Source organism: Gymnoscopelus microlampas (genome assembly GCF_963454915.1).
Source record: "Gymnoscopelus microlampas genome assembly, chromosome: 13".
Lineage (NCBI taxonomy): Eukaryota > Metazoa > Chordata > Actinopteri > Myctophiformes > Myctophidae > Gymnoscopelus > Gymnoscopelus microlampas.
Genome location: NC_139950.1, coordinates 21965892 through 21991380, shown reverse-complemented (window position 1 = coordinate 21991380; position 25489 = coordinate 21965892). Strand labels below are relative to the sequence as shown.

General features: G+C 43.5%; 1 protein-coding gene across 1 annotated transcript in view; it reads right to left on the bottom strand.

Moving 5' to 3' along the window:
* Window positions 1-839: 839 nt before the first annotated feature.
* ttc7a (tetratricopeptide repeat domain 7A) overlaps window positions 840-25489 on the bottom strand; it is a gene marked incomplete at its 3' end in the record, with an annotated part of 73503 nt that continues 48853 nt past the window's right edge. The window contains exons 18-20 of the mRNA XM_084075540.1: window positions 24476-24610; window positions 17366-17568; window positions 840-1058 (exon numbers count right to left, since the gene is read on the bottom strand). Of these exons, the coding sequence (XP_083931666.1) occupies window positions 840-1058; window positions 17366-17568; window positions 24476-24610 (557 nt within the window). The remainder of the gene's footprint in view (window positions 1059-17365; window positions 17569-24475; window positions 24611-25489) is intronic.

Genomic DNA, 25489 nt, shown 5'->3' with positions numbered 1-25489 from the left:
CATAAAATGATTGGCTTAGGAATGCGACAAAATATCCATGAATTCAAGGCTTCATGGGGTGTGTAATTGATAGAAAATAAGTAATTACTTTTGCATCCCTCAAAATGTTAAATGAGGCACTTAGTTTATGTGACAGTTAATGGTTGGAATAATGGACTGTGTTGATCGGATTTGGATGCGTTCGGTTTACTGCAGGATAATACATTTTAAACCCTCTAGACAGTAAAATGGACCTGAGTTGGTTCTGTACTTGGACCACTTTTTCCCCCTCTACACCAAATCTCTTTGCCAAAAATAGAGGGTTTAAGTAGTTAAGTGCATTTCATCCCTGAGGACACAGGAACTTACAGTACTCATGCATTTGACTGTACAGTACGGCCATGAATGTAGGTAAGTACAGTCTGTACCAACATTCATGTCTAATAATAAAGTGAACAGGAGTGACTACTGATTTGTCTGTTTTAAATGTCGTAACTAGGGTCCAGACCTCAGAAGAACAAATGTGGTGCCCATTAAATGCCCCTAAAGCAGTGGTTCTGAAAGTGGGGTCTAGGGACCCTCAGGGTTCCTTGAGGGGGTTCCAAATGGACCCTTACATGTCTGTAAATAATGTACAAATGGGCCCTTATGAGTCCATTTGGTTCCATTTGTACACTCTCAGAGTTATGGGGGTTATTGGAAATAAATAATTTTGAGAACCACAGCCCTAAACGATCCACTACCCAGGCTGTGGGTGTATGTGCCAAGGATACCTTGGTGGAAAGACTATTCATTTAGTTACTGCTCTTTGGCTTGTTGGAGACAACCCCTAAACCCTAGCCCCCCCCCAGCCCCCCATCTCAGAGCTCTCTGGGGATAATAGTGAAGGGCCGGATGGGGCAGGAGGCCTCCAGCTCCAGGGCGGTGAGGAAGCAGTCCGGGGCCTGAGGGCAACCCCGAGACTGCAGCGCCTCCCCGAGCCCGCTCCACGCCTCGTGGGAGGTGCTGTGGGACTGCACCGCGTCCCGTAGAACCTTCTCTCCGAGTTGGATCCGGCCCGTCTGCACCAGCAACCGACCCTGGATGGAGAGATGGACGGATGAATGAGAGATGGATGAAAGGGGGGAAGTGAAGGATGCAGGGCAGGAATTTCATGGAGGCCATGAAGGCCATGCATGGTCGTTGCCTCTCGTTTTGGCCCTTGAAAAAAAAAAGATATACCCGGCCTAAGGCCACAGTGGCCTTGATGCCCCGTCCGCATTGCCACAGTGTGCCAACTGATATCACTGTTTTCTCCTTTGCTTCTTTTCTGTCAATATGGTTTTTGAGATTCTGAAATAAAAAGCTGTATTTATTTATTTTGCTGATAGTTATACTGTGTATAAATTGACTACACCGAAGTGGCCTTATCCCTAAAACGATGATATTCCAGGCCTAGTACTGTAAGTAGCCTACCATAGATAATAGGTACGGTAAGTACCATAGTAAGATGGATGGAATAGATAGGCGAACAGCGGGATGATAGATTGAGATGTTGATAGAGGAGGGATGTTTTGTGGGTCCCAAACCAAACAACAGTAGAAAACCAATGGTTTAGGCCAGTAGAAAACCAATGGTGTTCTGTAGGCCAGTAGGTGATTTCACTGACTAGTTACTGTATGTCCTATCTGGTTGAAGGTGTCAAATAGTGACCTGCAGGTGTCATGTTGGGTTCTGGATGAAAAGCTTTATACACACAGCCCTCCATGTTACACTGTAAAATCCTGTTAATTTACTTTGAACCTTACAGGTCCATTTGGCTACATGGACCACTCTCAGAATCACAAATGGATAAATTAACACTCCAATGTCAAAAGTCATTGTCGAGTCATTAGTATCACTGGCGTTTATCTACGGTTAGCCCTCAAAACCCATCCCTAATACGTTTTTCATCCGTAATGTCTAACATGGCAGTGAAATGGCAGATGGTGGCTTTTTACCAAAAGCCCAAATCTTGGATTATAATCTCTCATAATGTTCGACAAAAATGGAGCATTTGCTCCTGAGACAAAACTAAAATCCCCATATTGAGAGGCAAGGAACCGTCCCCTAACCCACTGGTTCCCAAACTGGGGGTCCCTAAATTATTTTGGGAGGTCCAGAGATGATTAGCTTAATGTGCAACATTGTTTTCTTACTCAACAGTAAAAAACAACAATATGCAGTATAAGTGTATACATGGTACAGGTATCTGCACTTTTCTAAAGTAACATTTTATGACTTTTAAGACATTTTTAATGCCAAATTGTCAAATATTATGTAAGAAAGAGGCACATTTTTTGAAAATAGCCGAGCTACAAGCTTCACAATATTTATCTATGGAACCGAGTCAAACTAAATGTAATGCCTACAATTCCAAGTGCTTGTCAGGGTGGGGGGTCCCAAGTTCAAATATGACTGGGGGGGTCACGGCCTGAAAAGTTTGGGAACCACTGCTCTAACAAACTGTGATATGAGTCACACACACACACACACACACACACACACACACACACACACACACACGCATGAATCCTTATAGAATTGCCTTCTTGTTGCATCACTAGTCAACCTGCCTCAGTCGTACAATATTGTATTTGAGACTGACACGCGAACACACAAACCCACACACATTAATCACTATTACTAAAAAAAAGTATGTGATTTATGCAATCAATGAACATGGTAAAGTATATAATAAGTATGAATATGGCTCAATGCTAATAATGATCTATCTTATATGGTTCTATATACGATATACTATCTATATTCTATACTACCCTTAAATGAACACTGAGGATTTTACAGTGTAGCGTTTACAGTAGTTTCCAGGAACGATTAGATGCTGCAAGCTAGTGAAAGCTTCATTTGCACTAGCGTGCTGACTGGCTACTGCCCAGGGCTGCCCCAGCATGACTGGTATGTATGCACGCAACCAGAATCTCTGCCCTCCCTACTGCGTGCGTGTGTGTGCGTTTTGTGTGCGTGCGTGTGTGTGAGAGTGTGTGGAGTAAGTGGCAGGTCTTGTTGACTCGCCATCTCAGGAAGGTGTTGTGCGTTTGATCTTTGACAAATTCCAGTCTGGTTTTAGAGCTCTGCTGCAGCATACTATTGCAGAAAAATTATACATTATGCTATATTATTATATGATTGCTTATAACTAACTTTTATATTTTACCATCACTTATAGTACTTATATAATACATTATGATATTTGGTAGCTTGTAAGAGCCTAGATGTCTCCACTAGGCATGATAGCTATTGTTTAGGTTACAGCCTATTGTTATGGTACAGCTTGTTCTTGAAGCAGCTAGTATTTAACTATTGTCTGATCCCTGTGCTCGTTCGCAGAACTACCCTACCACCGACCCATTGCATCATTAAAGCATAACCATCACCACCTAGAATATTGTCTCGACACCTATTGCCTCATCTATTCACTGATTGATCCAGAATCCCACGACACTATACACAATGTGCTCTGCTGAACATATATAGTCTAGATGGAAGGTGGGGTCCACACGCATAGGGTGGATTTTTTTTCGCCACCTGGTTTTTCTTCATCCTTGAAGTGTGGATTTTAAAGTAATGCTAGGTAACTTTTTCAATAAAACTAAAGTAAAATTGTATATCTTTTGTGAGTGGCACCCACTCCATGAATTTCACCCCCGAAAGCCTTTTATTTATATATTTTCTATTGAACGTCGTCGGGGTTGACCTTCCCGCGAAAATGACGTTATCTGGCCGGAAAATGGAAGCGGAAATGCACCGGTTTCCTGTTTGGCGAGGAACTACTGCACCGGTTTCCTGTTTGGCCAGGAACTACTGCACCGGTTTCTTGTTTGGCCAGGAACTACTGCACTGGTTTCCTGTTTGGCCAGGAACTACTGCGCTAATAACAAAAAGGAAACTCACGCTGATTTTAAGAGATTGTATGATTTGAAGAACGAAAAAAAAACAGAAAAAGAAAACACAGCTCACGGTAACTAAAGCTCCACTGGCTAAGAGAAACGATCCACAGATCGTATAAAACAATTAAAAGAATGCTTTTTGAAACGCTTCCGTCTTCCGGTGAAAACGAATGGAATTCTGGGTAACGCAGTAATAAACAAACGGCCTGCAGTGACGGTAATGACCAGCAGAGGCTACTAACTTTTTTTTTATTTTTTATTTGCACTGTACAACTTTAAGATTAAGAAACCCAGGTGGCGGGAAAAAATCCACCTATGCGTGTGTACCCCACTTTCCAACTAGACTAATACATAACGACATCCGTCTCTCTGTTGATTTGTTCTTGTGCCACTTTAGTCCTGCTCGATCTCAGTGCAGCTTTTGACACTATTGACCATGACATTCTTTTAAAACCCCTGGAGGATGAAGTTGGTCTACAAGGCCCAGTGTTAAAATGGTTCACCTCTTACCGAAAGTACCTTTGCAGTCAAAATATGGAACTGTTCATTACATTACAATTTTAGGGCCTCTTTTATTCTTTTTGTACATGCTTGGCTCTATTTTTGAGACATATAATATTCTGTAACACTGTTATGAGTTTCAGCTACCAGTCACCAGACGCCATCTTATGCTGGATGGCGTCACCAGATGCCATCCAGCATAAAATGCTTGATGGCGAGGAATTACCAACAACTAAATGAAAACAAATCTGAACTATTTTTAGCCCAACTAACTCCATCACCAGCCTACAGTAAGCAATGCCCGGTCCCCTGTCTGCAAATTTGTACATAGTTAGGAATCTTGGTCTACATGACACCTCAAACAAGTTTGTAGTGGCGTGAAGGGCAGCTTTTATCAGCTTAGAGCCATAGCCAACTTAAAGCCGATTTTATATCATAAGAACCTTAAAACAGTTATCGGCTGGACTGCTGTAATGCCCTGTATTTGGGGTTGACTCAGTCCACGCATGCTTGCTTCTGGGTGGTTCAAAATGCAGCTGCTAGACTTTTAACTGGAACAAAGAAAGGACACATCACCCCTGCTCTGACTCACTTGCATTGCTTATCAGTGAAATACAGAATATATATATATATATATATATATATATATATATATATATATATAGTTGTATTATTTAGTATTATTATTATTATTTAAGCCCTACATGGATTAGCTACACAATACACCACTGATCTGCAAATTTCATTTTTCGCCCCCAGATTTACTGTAGGTCTTCCTCTTAACGACTCCCCACATTTCCCAAAACGCCTTCTTTGTCTTGTCCTAGGTTTACTTTTCTTTCTCCGGACTGAATGAAGGACTGAATCGAGCGTACTGTATGAACCTAAAACCAAAAGTGACCAGGTATTTTCTTTTGCTGCCCCTAGACTCTGGAATAGTTTATCATCCCAGATTAAGTCCTGTCTTGCCAGTGGCTATATTAAATAAAATCTGTTTTCTCTTGCCTTTAGTTCAGTCTGACGTTGCCCCATGGTTTTTGTTTGTCAAGTCCACTCAATGGGTTTAATTTAATTTATCCTCTGTTGTTAATCTGTTAATCTGTTGTTTTATTCAGTCTCTCTTAATTTAAAAATGTACCTTGTTTTTACTTCTTAATTGTATTGCATTTATGTGTTTCACACTTCAGGCTTCAATTCCTGTTTAGGATCAATTGCTGTTGTTAGACAATCTATAAACTCACAACAGGCCGCATCACATGTTTTTACATTTTCTAAATATATATACATATTTGAAAATGTCTGCCTATAATAACAGGCCTAAAATAGGGATGCCAGGTTGAAATGGTTAGATAAAAAGGATTTTGTTGCGCATATACTGTAACACAACACATGCACTTCATGGTGGCCGTATGTGTCCATACTATTCATCTCTCCCTCATTTTATCTCACACACACACACACACACACACACACACACACACACACACACACACACACACACACACACACACACACACACACACACACACACACACACACACACACACACACACACACACACAGAGAGAGCCTGAGGACGGACAGACAGACAGACAGACAGAGTCTTGTTATTCACACTCCACTCACAGGCTCCAGATTAATTGGGCTGGAATTCACATAGCTGTCTAGGGGCCCTGACGCAACCTGTCCTCTCATCCCTCTCTCGCCCTCACTCCCTCTCTCTCTCTCTCTCTCTCTCTCTCTCTCTCTGTCTGTTTGTCTGTCTGTCTCCCCCTCTGTTTTTTGCTCTACTTCCCGCTTTCTCGAATTCTCTCGTTTCTTCTCCCATTCTGTGTCTGTCTTTTCCTCTTATAGTGTTTTCTGTGCTTCCATGCGTTCCGCCTCTTTCCTTCTCTCTCCACTGCTGTGGGGAAATGACAGTGGGACATTTAACGCTTGCACAAGCGTAAGCACGTACTGTGTGTGTGGGTGTGTGTGTGGTGTGTGGTGTGTTCGGTGTGTGTGTGTGTGTGTGTGTGTGTGTGGTGGTGGGTGTGTTTGTGTTTGTGTGCGCGCGCGCGTCAAGTGAGTGAGTGTGCGCGTGCGCGCGTGTGAGTGTGCGTGTGTGCATGTGCGCATGCAGCCACACATATATGTGTATGCATGAGTAAGTACTTGTCTATGAATGCATGCTCACTTCAGTGTTTGTCTGCATGTGCAGTTGGGCACACACGTGTGTGTGTGTGTGTGTGTGTGTGTGTGTGTGTGTGTGTGTGTGTGTGTGTGTGTGTGTGTGTGTGTGTGTGTGCGTGCGTGCGTGCGTGCATTAGTGAGCATGTGCAGTGCGTGCATTAGTGAGCATGTGCAGTGCGTGTATTAGTGAGCATGTGCACTGTGTGTGTAATATATGCAGAATAAAATCTGCAGTATTCATTTAGTGCAACTCTGAGAGACACTTTCAGAGTTAAAATAACACGTTTTGCTGTGTGTGTGTGTGTGTGTGTGTGTGTGTGTGTGTGTGTGTGTGTGTGTCTCTCAGCGGGTCTTTGATCTTTGCCCTGCCTCTGGTTTGCCATGCTGTCACCACTAGCTTCCATATGCAGACTTACGGCATTCTGTCCAGGGTGTGGACGCACGCACGCACGCACGCACGCACGCACACACACACACACACACACACACACACACACACACACACACACACACACACACACACACACACACACACACACACACACACACACACACACACACACACACACACACACACACACACACACACACACACACTCCTGCTCTCTCTCTCTTTCTCTCTCGTAGTTTGTTAACAGGATAGTTTCAGGGTTCTTAGATCCCTAGGAAGCTCTGGAGCAGTGAGACAGACCTATCAAGACACTCACACTCACACACACACACACACACACACACACACACACACACACACACACACACACACACACACACACACACACACACACACTCCCAGCCTTCGTCAGTGCCACATGTCAATTATGTTTGTAATCATGGAGAAGCTGATCCTTCTGGGTCAATGGAGAGAGAGAGAGAGAGAGAGAGAGAGAGAGAGAGAGAGAGAGAGAGAGAGAGAGAGAGAGAGAGGAAGGGGCATTTTGAGTTACATAAGAACATAAGCACATAAGCACAGCAAAAAAGAGTGAGTGAATGAGGACGTAAGTATAGTAAGAGAGAGTGGAGTGAGCAAGTTCCAGAGTTCCCAACTGAGTGGGTCTGAGCCAGGGAGTGAATGAGTGAATGTGACACAGAGCTGAACAGATGTCTTTGGCCAGCATGTGGACTAACATTTGTAACCTAATGCCAACGCTCTCCCCACGTCCCAACCTTCTGCCCTGGTGACCAGCCACTGACCCAGGGCCCTCACCTGAACCCACTAATCTAATCCCATCAACACTGCAGCCTAGCAGGGGCTGGAAGAAGTGCTGAATGAAGGGATGGATGGCTGGATGGATGGCCGGACGGACGGATTGATGAATGGATCAATGGAGAGCTGGATCACTGCCTGAGTTGTAATTACTTGGTCATGCCTTTTTATCTGATCTTAGGCTGGCCCGTCAACACGGCGCTAAGCTGGAGTGACCAGATGTCCCCATTGTCCCTATAGCTTGGGTGTCTCGTTCCTGGCTGGCACTGTCCCTGCACGTGCTTTACTTGTGCACTGCAAATACAGTCGTTGCCCTGTCCCCGTGCCTTGAACCCAAACGTCCTGATGGGGGTGCTATAATTAAAGGTCAAAATTATTGATTGCGTGCGTCGTTTAGTTCATCTGATACTGAATGACATGGCTGAATGGGTATTGAGGTCGCCTGGGAAACGGAAAGTCCCAGGTTCAATTCTTAAGTGTTAAAAACGTGCCGATAAGCATATTGATGAAGTAGCCTACCAAAACGCTAAGGAATATAGAAAGTAGAGAGATACTGTAGATGGTAATTTCGTTATCTTTAGCCAGCTTTTGTATTTTGGTTAGTTTTACCAAGCTTTTGTATTTTCGTTAGTTTTCCTTACGTTGGTTTTAATTTTCATCAGCTATAGTTGCCTTGTCATGATGATAGACATGCTGACATTATATAATTGTTTTTTTTTCTGCTGTAAAATTGTATTGCTAACAGGCATAAAAAAAGATGGCAATGCTGTACATATTTATATCTGTATATGGATGTTCACTATGTGCCAATCCATACAGTAGACCTTCAATTCTCTAATTGAATACAGCACACTGTAAATACAGTACAAAGACACATGTATACACCCACACCTTCACATGTGCATCACATGTGCACACACACACACACGCACGCACGCACGCACACACACACACACACACACACACACACACACACACACACACACACACACACACACACACACACACACACACACACACTCTAATCCAATCACTTTGACATACACTCACATGAAACATGTCAGGCAGAGGAGAGAGGATGAGTGTGATAGGCAGACAGGCAGACAGAAAAGCAACACAGGTAAGTAATGTTTCATTTATACTTAGTTGTGTGCCGGTGTTGCGTGCCAAAAATAGCAGATCTACAAGCAGAATAGCAGATCAGCTATTTTCAGCGTGACACTGGCTCGCAACTAAGTACAAAGCAGGCATAGGAGAACAAGAGAGAAACTAAGAGACTAGAAGAAGAACAGAGATAGATAGAAGTGAGTGGTGGTGGTGATGGCGGTGTGTTTTTTGTGTGTGAAGGGGGGTGGCGAAGTGAGGAAGGGTACGACCAGAGCTATTGAGAGTTACGACACTCCCATAGACTTCTGTTACAGAGAACATTCTTATAATATTCAATATTCAATCATTTATTGCCAAAAACAACTTAGTTGATTTGGAATTTGTTTGGATGTATTTAGAACTATTCCACAATCGCTGAATGCTATATAGAGTCTGGAACTATAGCCCCTGAAAGCCAAAATAAATGTAAAATATATTTTAAAATGCCTTTAAAATATATATTTTGAATTTCCATTTCTGATAAGCAGCAAGCTATATATGCTTTGACTAATTTGATTTACGGTAGGACAAATTTATGTGACTGCAAAGACGAAACGTAAGCAGGGGAAGGCGGGACATTTGGTTCCATTTGTACACTCTCTGAGTTATGGGGATCCGTGGTCCTAATTCACCATATTCACACGGCGGCCATTTTGCACTATTAAGTTAATGAAATAATCCCACCCGCAAATATGACGTGAGCGCAAAATGGCCGCTGTGTGAATATAGTCAATGAATACCAAACTGGGGGTCCTTAAAATGTAAGATTGAGAATGACTAGTGTAGCCAAGCCTTAATCCCCATCCCTTCTCTCCCCTACTCTTTCCTTCTCTCTCTCTCTCTCTCTCTCTCTCTCTCTCTCTCTCTCTCTCTCTCTCTCTCTCTCTCTCTCTCTCTCTCTCTCTCTCTCTCTCTCTCTCTCTCTCTCTCTCTCTCTCTCTCTCTCTCTCTCTCTCTCTCTCTCTCTCTCTCTCTCTCTCTCTCTCTCTCTCTCTCTCTCTCTCTCTCTCTCTCTCTCTTACTATGCTCTGTCCCAATCTCCTTCCTTCTTTCCTTTCCTCTGTCTCCCCCCACCCATTTCCTCACACTTCTTGCCTCTCTTTTCCCCCGCTTCTGTTGTTTTCCTCTCTGTAGCCGTCTCTTTCCTCGCTGTTCTGTCTCTCTTTCCTTTCTCTCTCTTTTCCTTCCCCCCCGCTCTCTTCCTCTTCCCTCCATCTCCATTGCTCTCTCTGGTTATCAGAGGTCTCGTTCAATAGAATATATTTCCCTGGTTGCTAGGCAATGCCATAAAGCGCTGAGAAGGAGCAAAGTGTTATAAATAATGTATTTGCATTATCTAATCAGCTGACCCTCCCTAACACACGCGCACACGCACACACACACACACACACACACATACACACACGCACACACACACACACACAGGGAGAGAGACAGACACAGAGAGACTTTTGCTTTGGCATTGTAAACGTATGTTTTCTCATGCAGTTGAGAGAGAGAGAGAGAGAGAGAGAGAGAGAGAGAGAGAGAGAGAGAGAGAGAGAGAGAGAGAGAGAGAGAGAGAGAGAGAGAGAGAGAGAGAGAGAGAAAGGATGGTGAGACAGAGATGGGGAGAATGAGAGAGGAATTTGTGTGTGAGAGAGAAGGAGGCGGTGAGGGAGAAAACTTATGAGACAGAAATAGAGAGAGAGGGAGGGGAGGGGGTGGGGGGAGAGAGGTGAAGACAGAGAGATAACAGAAACGGGAAGCCATGGAGATGGAGAAAGGGGGCAGAGAGAGAGAGAGACAGAGAAAGAAGAAAAGAGAGATCAGAGGAAGATGAAAGCATTATGGAGTGAGAGAGACAGACAGATAGACAGGCAGACAGACAGACAGACAGACAGACAGACAGAGAGCGATGGGGGCATTTGATAATTGGAACGCGATTAATTCAATGAGCACAAGTCATCGTCCTTGAGTGTGTGTATGCATGTGTGAATCTGAGAGAAGGAAACTGAACAGTGTGTGTGTGTGTGTGTGTGTGTGTGTGTGTGTGTGTGTGTGTGTGTGTGTGTGTGTGTGTGTGTGTGTGTGTGTGTGTGCGTGCGTGTGCTTGCACATTTGTATCTCAGAACTACATAGAACAGAGGTGAGGGGAGTGTGGGGAGTGGATTAGATTCATACCAGGTGCAAAGCTACTGTATTCATCGGTTATTTTCAAATATCCGATATACAGAGTTAAAGTGGTGAAACAGATTTTGAAGCTATATTAACTAATATTGCTAAGGACCCCCTGGATCCACCTCAAGGACCCCTAGGGGCCCCCGGACCCCACTTTAAGAACCACTGTACTACACAACACAACACATACCGCGTGTTCATTCCTTGTGCAAAAACGGACCCCGAAAGTAAGGGTCCATTTTTGGATTATATGTATTCCATTCATTGAAGCAGTTTCCGCTCTGCAAACAAATAGTGTATGTCTACCCTGACATGGCGACCGGGCTAACAGGCCAACAATAATAAACAGTACTGTATATGTTTAGGTGAGGTTCATCCCACATCTAAAAATACAGGCTTCGGATGGGAATCTGTGAGTGGTGTGTAGGTTTGTGTAGGTTTGTGTGTGTGTGTGTGTGTGTGTGTGTGTGTGTGTGTGTGTGTGTGTGTGTGTGTGTGTGTGTGTGTGCGTGCGTGCGTGCGTGTGCGTGTGTGTACCCATTGAATGTGTTTTCTTACCCCATTGAGCCAGGTCTCTTGGTGTGTATATATCCACACCCGAATGCACACACATGCACGCATGCACACGCATGCACGGCCACGTACTCACGCACGCACACACAAACAGTCCATATTTCTGTAACGCCTTCTTTCACTACCACACCCTCCATCCTCCATCCAAAAATACTTCAACCGGCAGCTGATCGTAGCTGTGACTCACTCCTTCTCTCTTTTCCTCAAACCTCCCCCCCCACGCACGCACGCACGCACACGCGCACACACACGCACACACACACACACGCACGCACGCACGCACAACAACATACAAAAACCAAGGGGGAAGCCGTACAACTGCAGGTGAACTGGAAATGGTTAATGTAGAGAGAGAGAGAGAGAGAGAGAGGGGAGAGAGTGAAGAGAGAGAAACAGAGACGGAGAGAGGGAGGAGAGGGAAGGGAGAGGATACAGGCTGAATGTGTCTTCCTGCTACAGTACAGTATGTGTTTCCCTTTCTCAAGTTTCCTCCCTTCTCTCATCTCCCGTGGCTACTGAATTCTCCTCAGTGATGATGTCATGCAGACAGTTGGGCTGGGGGTGGAGCTAAAGGATGTTTTTTTTTACATTGCTCGGTTTAGCTGTGGACAGATGGCATGCATTTCATTGCCTGTCATTGTGTACAGTATGTAAGAGTAAACTTGACCTTTTAACTTTGGTTAAAAAAACGTTCTCGCAGTGCTACCCTCAGAGTTAAAGATGTTTGTAAGGGGACAAAATAATTGGTCTCTTCAACTGTTGATGCAATGCGCTCTCATTGCAATGTTACTGTACAACCAAGAATGAGTAGCTAGAAAGCAAAAGATGTGAGCAACTCTCTTGTTTACAAGACACGGGGTGTTTGGCTGGAGCGTGACAAAACTCTGTTTGTTCTTTGGCAGCTTCCAGCCTTCCACAGGGACACACATTGTGACTCATGGATGGATTAAACCACACAGTAAAACCCTCAGTGCTAACTTAACTCTTAAAGTGTACAAATGTCACCATTTGGTGACATTTGTACATGCTCTGAGTTACAAATAGATAAACGAACACTGAGGATTTTGCTGTGTGTGCTCAAATATCAATAGTCACTAAGCAGAGTGTTGTGCATCTGTCAATACTGCCTAACCCGGGTGGTGTGCACTTGGCGTGTGGTCTAAATACAAAGCAGTAAAAGATTATACTTGCACAAACAAATGTTGAAAAATGTGTTAATGTGGTATTTCTGTTCAGTAGTTTTACTATCCATATTCATTGTCGGTTTTTGCTGTGTCTGTCAGACACCAAAGATGGTCTCTAAACCTCTTGTTTTTGGCAGAATCCAATTGTGTTGACTTGAGGAAACTGAATACATTTGTACTTTTAAAATGGTATTTTGACACCACTGCTGAGAAGCAGTGGACTAGAGTAGCAAGGAGTTTGACTATTTTCGGATGGGAACATTGTGTGGGAGGTTCAAAGTTCCCATTGATTTCCAGTATTGATGACTGCTTAATCTACAGGCTTCATTTGGATTATTTCTTGATTATCTTGGCATGTCTTCAACACCTATTGGCAAGCTGTGTCTCGTTTGCTGCAGTTACTCCACCACAAGTGTCCTAGAGCCTTCCTGCACTAATTTGCCTGCTGTGAGGCGGGGAAATATTGTGTAATATTAACCCTCACAAATTACATGAGCAATGGTAAATCTAACAGAATCAACCACACTTATCACAATATCTTCTCCTGTTATTGTCCTTATACTTCCTGTTATGTAAGTTTTACAAACTCTTAAATTGACCACATATGTTGAATAGTTAGATCCCTATCCAGCACACAGAAAACAAACAATATCCAGATGACCTAATCCTTACAAGTTTATAGGTAAGCACACGGGCACACACACACACAAACACACACACGTAAGATTGAGTTTCGTGTCACAATAATTTTAACCACTTTAACCATATTTTATACTGTACTTTGGCTATTCAAAAACAGCACACAATGGCATGCTGTGAGCTTGTAGATCCATGTTTAAAAATAGGAAAAAAAACGTTATTTTTAATGTGTGAATCATTTAGAATGTTTTATTTCTGGGTCCTTGGCCCAACATCTTTTGAGATGGGGGTCACATTTGCTCCCTCTCAGAGTTGGACGTGACACTGGGGTTTTGCTGTGCATGCATGCATACACACTGAGAAGACATGTGTCCTTGAAGAGACCCAGAGCCAGCTGGCTTTGTTTCAACTTCTCACCCTCTGGGATTGGTACTCCCACGGGCCAAATATGGAAGAGACGAGCACTCCATCTACCCCACTGGCACAACCGCTCGCCTGCACGCACACACACACACACACGCGCGCGCATGCACAGTGGTGTAAAGTACATTTACTATTATGTTTTAGTATAAGTATTTTATTTAAGTTCAATTTCAAGGTGTTTTTCATTTGTATCTACATGTTTTGATACAATACTTCTACTCCACTACAGAGGCAAATATTGCAGTTTTTACTCCACTACAGTTATTTGACAGCTTAAGTTACAAGTTACTTTGCAGATTTAGATCTTTAATAATGAATACAATTATTATTATTAATAAAAAAATCTGAGTACGTTATCCGCCAAGCGTGCGTGCACACACACACACACACACACACACACACACACACACACACACACACACACACACACACACACACACACACACACACACACACACACACACACACACACACACACACACACACAGAGCTGTGAGCTAAAACATTAGCCTTATGTGGTCACAAGGTGGCCATTGCTTATAAGTCTCCGAGGCACTATCTACACTTGGGAATCACTATGGAGACCACTGGGAGTGTATACATGTCCCTGTGTGTGTGTGTGTGTGTGAGTGTGAGTGTGAGTGTGAGTGTGTGTGTGTGTGTGTGTGTGTGTGTGTGTGTGGGGGGCATTGGGAGCCTTGGATTGAAGGAATATCCCTCTGTAGTGTCTTCACCATGACAACAGAAATAGTTCAAAGGTCAGAGCTGCTGTGGTTAATATCAGTAGATCAGCTGGGAGAGAGAGAGATAGAGAGAGAGAGAGAGAGAGAGAGAGAGAGAGAGAGAGAGAGAGAGAGAGAGAGAGAGAGAGAGAGACAGGAAGGAGGGGTCTAAAGTGGGAGGTAGAGAGAGTGAGAGAGACAGAGAGAGAAAGAAAGTGGGAGGTAGAGAGATAGAAAGAGAGGGTGAGGGGGATCTATAAAGTGGGATGTAGAGAGAGAGAGAGAAAGGGGGGGCAGAGAGATAGAAGGTGAGAGAGACAGACGTACAGATAGATATATCATGAACACTGATGACGATGAACATTGGAGCACATGAATTAAAAATTACATTTCTGTTTGGCATTTAGGCTTTGAAGTTGCACAGGGCAGATATGGCAAATATCCTAAATACACAAAGAAATGACTGGGTTATTTAATAACTTAACTTAATTTAAAACACATTAATAGTGGAAATAGCAGAGCTACATTAGACGATTATGTAATAATTGTGACAGGCCTAGACAGAGAGAGAGAGAGAGAGAGAGAGAGAAGAGAAAGTGTGCGGGGAGGATGAGAACAGATAACAGAGGTGATGAGCAGAGGAATGAGGGAGAGAGAGAGAGAGAAATGTGGGGGAGTGATGGATGAAAAAAGAAAGAGAGGAGGCTGGGATGGTGAGAGTCTTTCCATTACAGTGACGGAGCTTGGACAGTTTCTCTACTGGTGGGTCGAGAGCCAAAAGTGGGTCATGGCCGTTTCAGAAGGGTTGTCAAAAGGCGACTCTTGTACGGTGTTACAGAGGTGTGTGCGTGCGTGTGTGTGTGTGTGTGTGCGTGCAGTGGTGTAAAATAACTGAGTACATTTACTCAAGTACTGTACAATTTTGAGGTACTTTCACTTTACTGGAGTATTTCCAATTTTCAATACTTTTACTTCTACTACACTACATCTCGTAACATAACCGATCTACAAACTCGCAATGCGTCGCGATGCGACACATTGTGAGCTTGTCGATCTGCTAATTTCAAAATATATTTATACATTTTATACATCTGAAAACTGGTGAAATGGGACATTCGGCATAATGGGTACTTTCTACTTTTGGTACTTTAAGTACATTTTGATACCAATACCTTTGTACTTTTACTCAAGCATAAATTGCTGTATTGATACTTTTACTTACTGTAAGTAAAGAAATGTAGTACTTTTTCCACAACTGTGTGTGTGTGTGTGTGTGTGTGTGTGTGTGTGTGTGTGTGTGTGTGTGTGTGTGGTGTGTGTGTGTGTGTGTGTGTGTGTGTGTTAGGTCTCCATGCACAGTGCACACACTTGCATGATGTCCAGTCTGGAATTCATCATATACGTCTGTTAATGTCACAGGTAGTGACATTATCATCATTCCGGTGTGCATAGGGCAGGGCTATCTTAATAAAACTGCCATGTGGACTGTGGGTGGACATGACAAACGTAACATGCCCATAAATGGAGACCACTTTAAACCAGGTTTGATAATCTAGTTAATTACAAATTCAACTGGGCCAGAGACCACAAAATGTAGCTGGACTGTACATTATGAGCAGCCCATTTAAAACCTTGGGTAATACTTTACAATAACTACCTGTTATAACTAGTTAATAGATAATTCACAAACTGGTACTGTAGATAATGAGTTATGAATGACTGAGTGTTAATGATTCATATCTATGGCTTATAAGTCTTTAATAGATAATGAACATGTAAGCTACCCGGTACTTACTAATGACTTAGAACTTAGAACGTAGAAGTATTTGTTAATAGAATTCCATTTATAGCAACAAAGGAATACAGTTAAACTTGGCGTTAATTGCTTCGCCCTTAAGATGTTCCCTAAATTTTGCTAAGCAGCATCAGGGAACGCTATGCAAAACCACTTTTAATCAGATTAAAGGAATAGTTCACCCAAGAAATTACTTAATTTCTATCGTTTACCCAGTGGTGTCTTTGACTTTTTTTTAAATCAGATTTTAGACCACGCTTGCAGTGCTGTAGCTATTTAGGCTTAATAGTTAATTTGTATTAACAAATAATTTTATACAGTAAGATTACAATAAAAATATAAAAAATTGCTATTAAAATAGCCTATTTAATTCAAGCTCACTGGGCCACTCAGAGGTTGTTTCTGGGCCGGATGTGGCCCGCAGGCTGCCAACTGAATAGGCCCAGCATAGAGCATGGACGTGTGTGTGTGTGTGTGTGTGTGTGTGTGTGTGTGTGTGTGTGTGTGTGTGTGTGTGTGTGTGTGTGTGTGTGTGTGTGTGTGTGTGATTTCATTCTCTCACCATGTGCACAATGATGCGTACATAATATATATATGAGCCTGTATATGCATCTGTGTGTGTATGCAGTGTTTGTGTATAAATATACTGTACTTGTCTGCAGATGCATCCTTAGGTGGGTGTGTGAGTTTGGTTAGTTAATTAGTTTTAGTTTAAAAAAATAACAATATTATAATATGAATTAGTCAGGGGCAAGACAGTCAACAAGGTCAGAAAATACTTTTTCATATTTATTGCAGTTTGCTATTAATGTTTTTTCCAATTCTATTTTTTGGTATTTCGTTAACAATAATAACTCTGGTGTGTGTGTGTGTGTGTGTGTGTGTGTGTGTGTGTGTGTGTGTGTGTGTGTCTCGTGTCTGTCCTCCATGTCTCTCACCATGTGTACGAGGATGCGTTGTCCAGTGGGGTGGACAGCCAGGGCCTCGTCATACAGGCCCTTGGCCTCGTCCAGCAGACCCCTCAGCTCCGCCAGTCGGCCCCGCTGGAGCATCACAGAGTGGGAGTTGGGGGAGAGCGACCCCGCCTCAGCCACACAGAAATGGGCTTCCTTCAGCCGGCCGTCCGCCATGAACATCTCCCCTGGAGAGAGAGAGAGAGAGAGAGAGGGAGAGAGAGAGACAGAGAGACGATGAATTTTATGGACAGACAAGGCCGGCAGCTGCTTGGGGCCCCAGGCACTGAAGGGGCCCCCGAGGTCTGACTCAAAATGTGGGAACCCTGCTAGAAGCGCCGACGGGCACGCTGCGACGTCATGTCAACAGGGCACCTCCCTTAACCACTGAAGACTGAGGCCGATTCTACAAAGGCCTTCTAAGTTAAACTCAGGTTGTGCGCAGCCACGTTTTTTGCAGCTAGCGCATTCTAAATAAACACTCGCTTTCAGGACCCTCCCATCCAACAGCTACAACCAGGTCCGCCTTCGACTCACCCGATTGGACAGAGGGGGAAAAGCAGCATAGATGGTATAAGCGCAAGATGTGCGTGACACGCGGAAAGATGCATAAGAGCGTGAATCCACGTATTTGCATTGACAAAGCATTGGCAGATTCCGCCCCATAGGTAAAATAAAAGTGCGGTGGGACCGTGCCCTAAGCCAGTAGTTCTTTCAAGATTTTTAAAAAATGTTCCAAAATATTTGATATTTTTTAATCGCTGGTATAGAGCCCTGAAGGTCTGTGCTCAATGACGTTACATCTCATGTGTCCATCTCCCAGTCAGACTCTGTCTGGTGTGGCTTGGTTACAAAGCAAAGTATAACCTTTAAAAATGCAGAGGAGAGGGAGAGACAAAGGGGAGGACAGTGGAAAGACAAACAAGAGAGAATAGGAAGGAGAGGGTGTTAGGAAGGATAGAGTAGAGAGGGGGTATTGTGAGAGATGAAGGCATTGTGAGTGAAGAGGGCAGTGGTGGAAAAAGTACTCAGATATTTTACTTAAGTAAAAGTATCAATATTGCAATGTAGAAATACTCTGTTACAAGTAAAAGTCCGGAATAGAAACTTTACTTGAGTAAAAGTACAAAAGTATTGGTATCAAAATACACTTAAAGTACCAAAAGTAAAAGTACTAAAATGTTTGAAAATAGCAGATCTACAAGCTCACAACGCATCACGATGCGACGCATTGTGAGCTTGTAGATCGGCTATTTTCAAATAGCCTATGTATAAGATAGGGCTAAAGTGGTTAATGTATGTTTTATAATATAATAATCGACAATCGCAAAGTAACTAGTAACCTCTGAGATGCAGTGGTGTAGAGGTAAAAGCACTGAAAAATTGAAATACTCCAGTAAAGTAAAAATACCTCAAAATTGTACTTAAGTACAGTACTTCAGAAGATGTACTTAGTTACTTTACACCACTGGAAAAGGGAAGAGGAACAGGGAGGGAAGGGAACGAGAGGAGGTACAATAAGGGTAACGGGCAGAGGGAGAGAGAGTGAGAAAAGGAGGGATGCAGGAAATGAAAGATGGAGAGGAGGATAAGGCAGGCGAAAGGGAAAGGCAAAGAGGGGTGGGCGAGGGAGAGAGAGAGAGCCAGAGAATGACATCATTCTCCTATGTCCATCATTTCCACTTTTATAAATAAATAGCGAAAGCGACCTAAATGTGAGCTCAGTAGCTAAATGTGAACTGTGCCGCAGTCAAATGTTAACAGAAATATCACAGACAATATCCCTCATTTATCAGTCTAACATAGAAACCAGCGCATGTCTGACCTCAGATTGTGGCATAACTCCAGAAGGACGTGCCTTGGGAGACGTCACTCTCCATGAAAAGATTCCTACGGTCCCGGATAAATCCTCTCAGTGTCTTACAGTAGTGCACATAGAGGTTTTAGAGCCAGATCTGGATGAGTGTCAAAGCACTGGTTTAAATGTAATAGGTGACTGATTGATAACATTGTAAATATGTTATATTGTTTTTAACGGCTTGTAATTATTTCTCCTGTTAAAGTGGCACTATGTAACTTTTTCTAAATAAATAACATGACATTTTGTCCAATCTATATGTTATTATGTTAATACAATATAGATCTATTATCAGTGGCAAAGATTTCAGCACTTGAGCAGGACACAAGGGCTGAAATCCGATGTAGAACAGGAAAGTTACATAGTGCTCCTTTGACTCCATTAATTGCAAACAATTTGGAAATAGTCATTTATGTTGGGGATATGACACAGTAGTACATAATCAATGTATTGCAGGCCTTTAAAAAATGTAATATTTTCACATAGGTTACATACATGTGAGTATGTGTTTACATGTTTTAAATGCTTATCAGATTCTCCAACTACGCTGCACCAAGAAGTCCAGTCCATGCTGAAAAAACATCTGCGAACACGAGCTGAAACCCTACATGAGATTAATATTAATTTGTTCACGTATTCATTCATTGCCATGTCATCACTTCACTCCCTTCATGTGGATTTCCACCACCCATTTCCCCACCTGCAGCTCATTATCTCATCAGTCCCTCAGTATTGTATATGGGTGTTCAGAAATATGCACAGTGCTCTGGTTTCGATGTCATAGAGAGCTCTGACGTCAGTTAATTTACAAACGGCCAGGGTAGATACTCGTAAACTAAAGTTGCCATTTTCACCTTTTAATATCTCATGTGTTGAATAGTCTAGATTTCCACAGAAGCCACAATCACATTTTGCAAATGACTTCATCCGTCATTGTTGTCACAAATGTTTAGATGCTTGGACAAGTTGGGACAACCTAGCTTTTCACAGTGGTCAGTGTGCGCTCCGAGTGCTCCCCGAGCACAGTGCTCTGAATTTTCGAACAATGACGCTCCAACTGCTCCGAATTTCCAAACGACCAGAGAGCACCCTGGTTGTGCTCCGACACTTTCAGAGGGTATTTCAAACACACCTTATATATATATGGTTCCTCACCAGACTGTCTTTTGCATTACGCTAAGCCTTCCAGCTATAACTACCTGATTCCTTAAAACTGCCTGATCCCTGCCGGTTAAGTTGGCCTGCGTTGATTGAGCTCCTGGAACTGATCGTTGCCTGTTCGCTGGATTAAACCCTATGTGAACTTTGAACTCTTGCCTGATCGTCATGATTGTGGGTTCTTACCTGTTCTGAGTTAGTGACTGCTATGACAGACAGACAGAGACAGACAGACAGAGAGACAGACAGAGACAGACAGACAGACAGACAGAGAAACATATGGAGGGGTTGAGAGAGAGAGACAGAGAGAGAGAGAGAGAGAGAGAGAGAGAGAGAGAGCGCACTGTAGTGCCTGGGAAGTAATGAGACTCTTGCCTAAATATGGGCATCACTGCTGCTGCTGCCTGCCTGCTGGGAAGCTCAAGAGAAACCCCAGGCTCTCTCTCTCACACTCACACGCACACGCGTGTGTGCACACTTACTGAAAAAATACACCGTATAGAGAGTATAGAAACCAAACCAAGGGCATGACTCACACATGCACATCAATCCGCTATACAACACTCAAAATAGATAGATTAAGACGTGAGGCTGAACGGCGATCCTGCCCTTTCAGGCCAGAGATGACCAATAGCAGTGAATACTGGAGTGACCTGCAACAGCTACTGAGAAGCAGTGGTGGAAAGTAACTAAGTACATTTACTGAGGAGTTTGAGACATTTTTACTTGACTGGAGTATTTCCCATTTTCAATACTCCACTACATCTCAGAGGCAAATATTGTACTTTTACTCCACTACAATTATTTGAACACTTTAGTTACTAGTTACTTTGCAGATATACATGGTTACATTACAAAACATACATTAACCACTTTAGCCCTATTTTATACCTAGGCTATTTGAAAATAGCCGATCTACAAGCTCACAACACGTCGCATCGCAACGCGTTGTGAGCTTGTAGATCTGCTATTTTCAAACATTTCACTACTTTTACTTTTGGTACTTTAGGTATACATTTTGATACCATTGCTTTTGCTCAAGTAAATTTTGAATTCCGGACTTTTACTACATTGCAGTATTGGTACTTTTACTTAAGTAAAACAATTTGAGTACTTTTTCCAGTTTCCACCACTGCCAATAGCAGTGAATACTGGAGTGACCTGCAGCAGCTACTGAGAGGCCAACCGTTTCAGTTCACTGACAGCAGAGCGTGTGCACGGCTGTGTGAAGACCCATTCATATTCCTGTCGCACAGCCGTGTCGCGCGCCGAAAATAGATGATCTGCAAGCTCACAGCCGCCGACACCTCCGTGCACGTTCATTTTGTGTGCATGAGTAAACATTTCAGTGAGTGTGTGTTTGCGGATGGGTATGCTCAGCATATGCCACTGTGTGTGTGCGTGAGCGTGTGCGTGTGTGAGCGCGCGTGTGTGTGCGTGCGTGTGTGTGTGGGGGGACTCTTCAGTGCATGCGTTTGCTGCGTGCATGGACAGCCCCAGGTCTGTGTGTGTGTGTGTGTCTCAAAGGTGCACAGATGGGGGAATTTAGCGCATGCACATGCACTGTTGATGCCCGTGTTTATTTTTGTCATCTCAGGGAAAAGTGATTCAATGTTGGGGCTTACGTAAGAGGGGCCTCACCTGAGCTCTCACATAAATGAGAAAATAGCAATAATAGCGATGTAATGTGTGTGTGTGTGTGTGTGTGTGTGTGTGTGTGTGTGTGTGTATGTGTGTGTGTGTGTGTGTGTGTGTGTGTGTGTGTGTGTGTGTGTGTGTGTGTGTATGTGTGTGTGTGTGTGTATGTGTGTGTGTGTGTGTGTGTGTGTGTGTGTGTGTTATATGCGCATTCATATCCGTGGGTGTACAGTTCATTCATATTCATAGACGTGTGTGTGTCTGTGTGGGGTCACATACAGTGTGCTGTGTCCCACAGCCTAAGGAGCCCTGTGTGTGTGTGTGTGTGTGTGTGTGTGTGTGTGTGTGTGTGTGCGTGCGTGCGTGCGTGCGTGCGTGCGTGCGTACGTTGGTTTGCAATATTTGGTCGATTAGAATGTGAAATTCAGAGGCAGGAAGTGAGCCATAACGAGTGGAATGTTGTTCTAATGGGGGACTCTCTCTCTCACACACACACACACACACACACACACACATGTTTGCATTACTACTGTATACTTGTGAGGACATACACATTTTAGGACGACATTAAAAAAATCGCTGAAAATAGCCGATCAGCAATATTTCTGTGTGACATCGAGCCTGACTACATTTAAAATATAGACCCCTACATCTAACCTCCAAATACCTAATCTTAAACCAACCTGAATCTTTTCCTCATTGCAAGCCAAACTGTAAAAATCTATTTTAACCACAAAACAACCATTATACCGTATACTTGTGGGACATTTGGCCCTCACAATTATAGTAATACAAGCACACACACACACACACACACACACACACACACACACACACACACACACACACACACACACACACACACACACACACACACACACACACACACACACACACACACACACACACAGTTTGGGACAGTGTTTTATAGTCAGGGCACGCCATACTCCATTTTGCCTGTTCTCAGCAGAGGAATGGCTGAGGGTCAGGGGTCAGTTGATGAAAATAACTATAGCATTACGGTCGATCACCGGGGACATAATCCCCCCCCAGCTGGCTAGCGCAACACCCTGATGTGTGTGTGTGTGTGTGTGTGTGTGTGTGTGTGTGTGTGTGTGTGTGTGTGTGTGTGTGCGCGAACGCGCGTGCGCGTGTGTGTTTCTATTTACAACATTGGTTCCCAACCTTTTCTGGATCAGGGCCCACAAAAAGTAGGGCTTTTCAGAGCATTGTTTATTTTAATGATTCAATCAATGGATTGTGTTCCAGCTTGGATCAATGGAACCAAGATAGTATACTTTAGGTTCCTATTTCTCAATATCACAATTAAACTAAGTTTTTCTAGTCAATTAAAAGTTATTTTCTTTATTGAGCTAGAGAAGACAGAGTGCTGGTAAAAAAATGTTTTTAATGTCAGTGTTTTGCCAATAATTTGGGTGTTCACTTACAATATCCTCGCACGCACGCACGCACGCACGCACACACACACACACACACACACACACACACACACACACACACACACACACACACACACACACACACACACACACACACACACACACACACACACACACACACACACACACACACACACACACACACACACACACACACACACCTCTCTCTCTCTCTCTCTTTTCCTGTCATACTCTCTCTCCACCTGTTTCTCTCAAGTCTGTGTGTGTGTGTGTGTGTGTGTGTGTGTGTGTGTCGCCCCTACAGTAGTATAATTATCTCTCAGGCTGCCACTACGCGCTCTGCACTCGTCCACAAAATGCGTCCTGCACTTGTCCACTTCACTGGAGTGGAGAGACAGAGTGTATCCACTGTACCAGCATTCCTTTCCTTTCCTGTTTCCCTCCACTGCACTACCGCCCCCCTACCCCCCAACCCCACACACCCGAACCTCCACACTGTCTGCCGGAAACCTTGACTCCTATTATGTCCAAAACCGTTACTTTTCAGGAAATGGGAAAATAGAGCCTGTGTTCCAAATGGATTCAATAGTTATTATTTAGTCACAATAAGCTCTTGTTAATACTTTTTATTGCTTCAATATCCTATATTAAAACTGGCTAATGGAGGGTGGGCTGGCGGACCACGGCCACGTCACTCTGACTCAGACACAACCATAAACAAACACGATACGCCCATGTATAGGCATAATACTAATGATATCAGGGATCTCCATACAGTATATGGGTACAAAAGGGACACAGACAGACGGGTACAACAGGTACATAGCCCATTGTTGTGTCATATACATAGCCGACCCGGCACTATGACCCAGACATACAGCATCGGTTCCGTTAGGTGCAACGTAGGTGTGAGGGCCGCGTACCATTTTATTTGGGGACCCCACTTGCAATTTCCTCATGGCAGTGGGCCACAGCCCACAGGTTAGGAATCAGTGTGCTAGAGTTGATCTTTGTACTTACCAGCTTGTAACCAGATGCGTTCCAGAGTGGCCCAGGTGTGGGTGGGTCCATGGCGTTGAGCCGAGCTGATGGCTGATATTTCTGACAGCGCTGCGTCCAAACGAGAGGCCGCCACAGAGGGGGCGCTCTGGGACCCTGTCAGTTTGTCAGAGTAGGGGATCAGTGTACAACGTTGCAAAAGTCAGATAAAGCTTACAAATTTATATTCAACATTAAAAAAATCCTAACATTTTGTGGCATTAATACGTTGGCAGGTTAACCACATGAACCCTTGCGTCCCTATTGGGGCGAACATTTTGTATATAGGCCTACAGCATATAGCAGATTTACAAGCTCACAACGTGTTGCACCACGTTATGAGCAAACAGTCATTTGACAAACTGGTCCATCCTGCGAGTCATACTGTACAGTAGGGTTTAATATTTTCCGGGAAATAGCACATTTTAATTCCCGGGAATTTTCAGACCTTTTCCCGGGCTTCCAGGGAATTCCTGTTAAAGGGTAAAAAAAAAGAAAAGTGCCCACTAAAATGCATTTATATGTAGATACAGTACTTAAATAGACAATTTTACACAGAGGTGCCCAGATGTCCCTATTGTGCCTACCTATCCTGTATTCCTAGTAAGCATTGACACCTATCTATTTGCTATTAAATATGCAAGAAAATTATCAAATTGATCAGATTTAGAACAAGATGTTCCATACCACATATATCGGGAGATGATTGGGGTAGCCACCTGTGTGACACCGGCACAAACGGGACGATGGGACCCTGTCCTGGTCGGCAACGCGGCAAGTAACTTGGCTAATTATAATAGTTATTCCTCTGAGCTGTAGATAGGCCTTTCTACTAAGTATGGTTCACTGTACAGTAGGGTTTAATACCGGGATTCCCGAGTCCCGGGAATCCCGGTATTAAACCCTACTGTACAGAGAACCATTTTAATCCCTCGGATGTTTTCTTTTTTTGCTTTTCCAGCTCTCATACTGGCTCTAACCCAACCGCTCAAACCA